Consider the following 7757-nt stretch of genomic DNA (forward strand, 5'->3'; position numbering starts at 1 on the left):
TTTGGTCCAGAAACAGTATAAATTAAGTCTAAATGAACCTTAAATGATGTTAAAAATATGTCCACTAACCACATTTGAACTAATTTTTAACCTTGTATGGAGGTTCATGAACGTCTATATCGGACGCTCAGAACACGTCAAAAAAAGACGTCATAAAAACTTTCATTCTGGCTCCTCAGTGGACGTATTTTCAACGTCTGCAAAGACTTCAAAAAGATGTCTTTTGGACGTAACTTTGCCCAGTGGGTATAGGGTTGTGGTGTAGATGCGTGTATGTACACGAAAACTGCTATAGGCTACAAATCTTGGTTAGTAGGCTATATTTACAAAGTCCTATTAAAAAGGGAAATATATTTAAAATACAATAAAGTTGTTGTTGTTTTTTTCACCAGTGTATGCCTTTAAAGACATTCAGGAAAACAAACCTTGTGTTTAACTTTCAGTTTCTGTTTTCAAGATGCAGATCGGTCTTCTGCCTAGTATTTAGTGAGACAACTGTTTTTTTAAACACTGATTGGTTCATCTACCTTTCACTTACAGGTAATTTACCGATTTACAGGTGAAAGCCGCTGTACTTGGCAGAGTATTTGATAGCTGAAATTTGGTACAGGTTAATTTTAATAAATCGATTAGTTCTCTCAGCATGGGCATTTTATTGCCCCTTGCTCTTTGCTTCTTTCCTCTCTTCGCTGATGCAGGTATGAATATTTACTGGCAGATAAGATTCATTTATAGGTGGCTTTGGTAATCATAATACAACCTAAAGTTTTTGGTGTAGGCAAAGCCTTTACTTCTGTTGCTTCAATAGAATTTAATAGAATTATTGTATAGTTTTTTCATCTAATATCCTTGTATCATTTGATCACAAACTAGTTAGCATTTGATTATCCTTAACAATTTGATTTTAAGATGTTACTGTTCTAAGTTATATGATCAAGTTATAGACTAATAATACTGAAACCATAACAGCAAAGAAATGTTCTTAATCTTATGTATTTTGTCTTATATATGATTTCATAATGTATCGCTTATTATAATAATTATCATTTAATATGAAAGCAAAATTAGGCCCAAACTGTAAACCAAGTCCATAATCTAAAACTCGGGTGTTCCTATAGGATCTAATAACATTTTCCACTGAGCTAGTTCTTTTTATTATATGAGCAAGCACATTGGTAAATTGTATTTTACATTATACTGCAATGTTATTTTGAGGAATTTTGGGGGAAAATACAATTAATTAAAAGTAATACAAATGAGTTCAATCTATCTATATTGCATGATGGAAATTTAGAATGGTCTTATTATTGTTTTTCCATCTACTGGGTCAACAAGTTAAACTGTGTTATGACAATCACTGAGGAAGAACCTGACTTGAATGTGCACATGCTCAGTGTATAAACAGCAATATACAAATGTCATACCAGCTTCTGCTCAGTGTAAAATTAAACAGTTAAGTAGGATATACATTTTAACATCTACTATGTTCTTCATTCTTTACATAGTCGGCACAAGTTTGAACTGATTAAAGAATCTACTTTGCGCTGTATAGTTTTGTGCAATAAAGTCACTTTAATGTGAAAATCTCTTTTCTCCTGATTTCATGTCAATTTCAAAAATTAAGAAAAATTGTTTTTACTTTTTAGTCAGTGTGAAAATGTACAGTATATGCATCCATAAAGTACAGCAATGCTTTTCTGCTAAAAATACTTTTTTATCTGTAAGACAATATTATGTGAAAAATATTTTAAAAAATAATAATAAATACGAAAAAAAAAAAAGTATGTTTTGTCAGCTCAAGTCAGTAGCAATGCTTATTTACAGTCTTGCTAGTTTAGGTTTGGCAGGACATTTGTATGATGCAAAAGCTATTTAAATTTTTAAACTAAAAATGACCAGCTATGTCTCTTTTTAAAAAATCTTTTTCAGTGCTTCATTCCTACATCATCACCTACACTAAAGTACAGGGTGTTCCAGGGGTTGAGTTTACTGCTGTAACAGAAGTGGATAATCAGGAGGTTTGCTACTATGACTGTAACATTCAGAAGCTGATTCCCAAACAAGAGTGGCTGAAGAAAACTGAATTTGAAGGCTTTGTGAATGCAGTTGCTGAAAAAAATAATCAATCATGCATGCTCTTCACAAAGTATACTGACTACGTCAAGAATCTTTTCAGCCAGACTGAAGGTTTGTCATAGTTTACTCCACGCAAAACAGAAAATAAATGTAAAACAGTAATTAGTGGGAACATATAACAAAACTTTATAGAGAAATGCTGAATCCTTTCTCTCTATCAGGTGCATACGTTTATCAGAGGAGATATGGTTGTACCTGGGATAATGAAACCAAATATTCTAATAAGGTTGATGCATTTGGATATAATGGAGAGGATATCATTACACTGGAAGAGAATAAATACATAGTTTCAAAGCAAGCAAGGGACAAGTGGGATGAAAACATTGCAGAAGGTTTTCTTGAAAGACGCAAAAAGGATTGTGTTATCTGGCTGGATAAGTTCTTGACCTATGGAAATGTTGAGAGAATAGGTAATGTATCTTTTGAGAACATAATTTGAAAAACACGGTGGTGAGACAAACATTTCAACATTAAGATATCTTTTTTTAAAAAGGCAGCTGAGAGCATTTGTGATACATGCCAATTCATGGTGCTCTCTGGTTCACAATTGGTCTTTTTCTTTCTCTGTAGTTCCACCTAAAGTATTTCTAGTCCAGAAAGACCCCTCCTCTCCAGTGGTGTGTCAAGCCACAGGTTTCTTCCCAGCAAATCTGACAATTACCTGGACAAGAAATGGACGTCACCACAATAATAGCGTGGAACTTGGAAAACTAATGCTAAATGAAGATGGAACCTTCCAAATCAGCAGCACCCTAAAAGATGAGTGGAAATGGAACCAGTATTACTGTGAGGTGAACACACCTTACGGTGATTGGATATCTAGGGGTAAAGCTCATCTCAAATGTAATACTGGTAAGTTTAATTGTTTCTTATATTGAATAATATTAAAGGGGTCATATGATGCTAATTTAAAGATCATTATTTTGTGTATTTGGTGTAACAGAATATGTTGACATGCTTTAATGTTCAAAAAACACATTATTTTTCAAATACTGTACATTATTGTAGTTCCTCTATGCCCCGCCTCTCTCAAACAAGTCGTCTCAAACAAGGCAGTCTGCTCTGATTGGCCAACTGACCCAATGCATTGTGATTGGCCGAACACCACAAGCACGCGTCGGAAATGTAACGGCCCTTTCCATAATCGCAAGCTTCAGCTTTCAAGTTAGTTTTACCATCAGTTCAAGCCCGAGAGGGAAACAGAGTCGATGCTTGTATGTATTTGCACACAAGCCGCCGTTAAGACGATTTCTGACTGGCTGTACACACACACACACACACACACGCGCGCGCGACGCGTTACGCGCAAAACTCCTCATTTGAACAGTCAATAGCAAATACTTAAACTAATAACAAAACATACGTACAGTCGCTGATTCAGAAGCGTCAGATTGTCAGAGCAAAGTCAGAACTGACCCATTGTTTTTAGAAATAGCCTTTGACACAGCCAGCCTTGTGCTCTCCTATAGGTTCACGAAATTGTCATCAATAAAATGCGTTGCACAAATTTGAACATTTGGGTGTGCTGTTCTGTTGTAAACAGATCTTAACAATGATTCCTAATTTCATCTACTTTCGGAAGGCCAAATAAAGAAACACACAGCGTCTCCCTGACACGGCTGCATCAACACTGCTGCGGCTACTGAACCCACGCCTTCTTTCTTTGCGTGAACATTTGGGCATCACACAAATATTTCTACATCGTGACGTAGACATGTGGGGGCGTGTTTGAATGAGGCGTTTCAGCCCGGTCTGGATCAGTCTTCTCTTTTAGATAGAATAAATCCTTTTGTGGGAGACTTTGAGCTTTGTAACTCTGCAGATCTTATACATGCACAAACAGCTACATAACACACTAAAGAAAAGGAAAACAAGAAATCGCATCATATGACCCTTTAAACTCTCTGATGACAATGTAACCAAAATATGAATGTAAGTCTATCTAGTGTAACAGGAATAACAAAAGATGGCAAAATCTGTCATTCTTGTTCACAGTACACTTCTGACCACATTTGCATGACACATGTCAGGGGTTGCAATTTAAAGAAGCATTTTCTTCATGTCATTTAGAATGTGTACTAAACTCAGCAAAATAAAAAGAAAACACTTTCTTCTTAATTGTGTGCTTGCAGATTCTGTAACACACGACTGGCCTGACTGGAACACCATTGGCTATGGAGTGCTTGTTGTGATTGTTCTGCAGATTGTTACGCTGTGTGCATTGGCATATAGTTGGAAATGCAGTAAGTCCAGCAAAGGTAAGTTCCTCTCACAATGTACACTCGTGTGGTGTGTGTATGTGTGTGCTTCTTGAGCTAAGCTGACGTATTGCTGTCTCTGTTTTCCACCCAGGTTCATTTACCCAAGAGCAGAAGTCCCTGCTTCCACCTACTAACAGCAACAGATAAATTCTTATCCTTTGGGAAACAATGAATATTTTAGCATTTTTGTTTGTACTTATATTTATGGGAAGAAGTTACACTGAGATTTTTGAGATAACAACTTCATGGTATTTTCCTGGTTTAATCTTCATAATCTTTATTTCCAAATATGCTTCTTATGCATAACGTTTTGTTGTCTTTACCAATATTTAATGAACATACATTTTGTTTATAATGGTATGTGGTTAATACATTACATATTTTTTTTATTTGTTATTCATATGTGTATTTGCAATCATTTGTCTTTTAATCATTTAATAATTCCATTTAATCATATAATCGTTTATTATGCATCATAAAACCATTTATTCATTTTTATTACTCATTATTTCACTTTTTGATTGCTCTTGTAGTGCTTGTGAAGCATCAATTTCCACTGCATTCATTTTGGTATCAAACCTTTTGTTGAATTTGTGCTTGTATGAATTCTGACAAAGAGCATTAAAAACAGACACAACTAAGATAAAAAAAAAATAAAAACCTGCTTATTTTTACCATCATGTTGTCTCCTCCATTACTCTCATTCCTCTGTCAGTCTTTTGACTGATTGAAGGCAGTTGATGACAGTTTTGGATACCAGACACAATGCAGTTCGTGATTTGGGGTAAAAAAGTATTGATAGCAGTAGCACACAATGTGTGGGGCACCTGATTGTTCACAATACCAGAACTAACTGTTATACATTTCTTTTTAAAATGTCTTTAAAATCTTTGTCCAGATTAAATACAGACAACTTTTCTCATAAACACTGGCGGTGAAAGAGTTCTGATTTCTGCCACCTGGAAGAAAAACAAATATTAAAATGAATATCATGATATTCTCAGTATGACCACTAGATAGCAGCAGAGGATCATTGTCTCATTTACCCTATTTACCCTAGTGTCTCATATCTACTTCACACAAATGACCCATATTTTGAATTCAAAACAGCAATTTTCGTCGAAAGGTGGCTAATTTAGCCTATATTCTTATTAACAATCTTCTCAGTTCCTCTCAAATGTAAATCAAACACCCATTCACAAACATGTTGTGATTTTCTTTATTTATTTATTATAGATACTCAGAAATGAACTGATATTAACGTTAATCACTTTTTTAGACAACAACGTTAAATGTTGAATGACATCATGACTTAGGCTACAATTATGAAAATTAACCATGGTCTTGCTATACTGTAAAACCCAACAAGTTAGGGTAACTCAAACCGTTCGAGTAAACCAATTTCTCTTGGCTTAAACCATGTAAGTTTTAAAATTTGCAGTTAAGTAGTTAATTGATTAATTAAGTGCTGATTGAGTATTAGTGATGAACACCTGCTGTTAACAAACACAATCACTGACAGAAAGAGAAACACAAGAACTACAACTGACTTTAGACACATGCTTAGATGAAATCAACTGAAATAAAATACATTAAATCTCAAGATCTGATTAAACAACCCCACAAACAGCATCACCAGCAGGGCTGGACTGGGACAAAAAAATCGGCCCTGGCATTTTTTGGTCCTGGTGGCCCACCACCATATGTATATGTGTATATATATATATATATATATATGATATACACTACCATTCAAAAGTTTTTGAACAGTAAGATTTTTCATTATTTTATTTGTTTTGAAAGAAGTCTCTTCTGCTCACCAAGTCTGCATTTATTTGATCCAAAATACAGCAAAAACAGTAATATTGTGAAATATTTTTACTATTTAAAATAACTGTTTCCTATTTGAATATATTTTAAAATGTAATTTATTCCTGTGATCAAAGCTGAATTTTCAGGATCATTACTCCAGTCACATGATCGTTCAGAAATCATTCAAATATTCTGATTTGCTGCTCAAAATACATTTATTATTATTATTATTATTATTATTATTATTATTATTATTATTATTATGTTGAAAACAGCTGAGTATATATATATATTTTCAGGTTTCTTTGATGAATAGAAAGTTCAGAAGAACAGCATTGATCTGAAATAGAAATCATTTGTAACATTATAAATGTCTTTATCATCATTTTTGATCAATTTAAAGCATCCTTGCTAAATAAAAGTATTAATTTCCATAATTTATTTTTTTTTAAAAACATTCAAAATCTTACTGTTCAATAAATTTTGACTGGTAGTGTAGATATATATCATTGCATCGAGTCGTTTTGGATAATAAAAAAACGTCAGGTCTGACAATATTGTATATTTTCGAATTTAAATCTAGATTTATTCGCATTGGCCCATGGAAACCTCTATGAACACACTTGACATGACTTGGCCAAAAAATCGCTGTGGACGAATTTACGTTTTATTAAAAGGGTCATTCTACAGAAACGTCCACTTTTCTGTCCCTAGACTTTAAAGAAATATTGCAATTGAAATACACATTAGGGATACAATTTTTTTATATTTTAAAATGAAACAATATGTTATTTGAACAATCACACCTTCTTGAGCCATCAATGTGGCATTATTTTTTTTTAATTAATTATATAGAATTCCAAGTACCACAAAACTGCTCGTCCCCACAGCCATGTACAGCAGGAAAGTGCTTTATTTTGAGGTCAAAAACAAGATTTTCTACCATTTAAAATACAAAAGTCTATTCATAACTATCAAATAGATGATATAAATGGCATAATAAAACAAAATACCAAATAAATATTATAAAATATATAATGAAAACAGTGGTCCCCTGGAGTTGTGTCACTGGTGTTACCGCTTAACAAAAGTCTTTTATTTTGGAATAAAAAAATCACACTGATGACATCACTCGACTTCCTCCTTCCTATTTTCTAAACATCTATGAAAAAAGGCCCATGTTTAGTCCACTGTTTCTTTTCAGTTATGATAAATTTTCTCATTTATCTCATAATTTCATATGAAGCTTTTAGTTGATGTCACTGGTGTGACCTATTTATTGTTAGGGAAATGTAAAAAAAAACTATAATACAAATGGATTAAACTACTTAATTTAGTGAGTATACCATGATTGACAACATGTGGCTTGATACCTTGCAGCAGACATTTTGTAAAATGCATTTTTCATGAAAACTGTCACTGGTGTTACCTTCCTTATGGATAACACCAGTGACGATCAGTATATCAGGCCTAATGTATGTCACTGGTGTTACTGTCACTGGTGTTACCGTGCTGTGGTACTGTGTTACTGTACTGTTTTTGTCTGTC

At 33.6% G+C, this 7757-nt stretch overlaps 1 protein-coding gene across 1 annotated transcript; it reads left to right on the top strand.

Moving 5' to 3' along the window:
- The first annotated feature begins 539 nt into the window (after nucleotides 1-539).
- Nucleotides 540-5077, top strand: LOC131525666 (H-2 class I histocompatibility antigen, K-D alpha chain-like). The gene is made up of 6 exons (XM_058753554.1): nucleotides 540-698; nucleotides 1930-2187; nucleotides 2298-2546; nucleotides 2707-2988; nucleotides 4269-4394; nucleotides 4489-5077. Exons 1-6 carry the CDS (start codon nucleotides 644-646, stop codon nucleotides 4542-4544), a joined length of 1026 nt encoding a protein of 341 aa, XP_058609537.1. The 5' UTR covers nucleotides 540-643; the 3' UTR covers nucleotides 4545-5077.
- The last annotated feature ends 2680 nt before the right edge of the window (nucleotides 5078-7757 follow it).

This window comes from Onychostoma macrolepis, chromosome 19, assembly GCF_012432095.1.
Source record: "Onychostoma macrolepis isolate SWU-2019 chromosome 19, ASM1243209v1, whole genome shotgun sequence".
Taxonomy (NCBI): domain Eukaryota; kingdom Metazoa; phylum Chordata; class Actinopteri; order Cypriniformes; family Cyprinidae; genus Onychostoma; species Onychostoma macrolepis.

Excerpts from the sequence above, each read along its gene's own strand:
- LOC131525666 (XM_058753554.1), top strand. The coding sequence starts at position 644 with ATGGGCATTTTATTGCCCCTTGCTCTTTGCTTCTTTCCTCTCTTCGCT. Across the intron at positions 699-1,929 it reads TCCTCTCTTCGCTGATGCAG|TGCTTCATTCCTACATCATC; the intron begins GTATGAATATTT and ends AATCTTTTTCAG. Across the intron at positions 4,395-4,488 it reads ATGCAGTAAGTCCAGCAAAG|GTTCATTTACCCAAGAGCAG; the intron begins GTAAGTTCCTCT and ends TTTTCCACCCAG.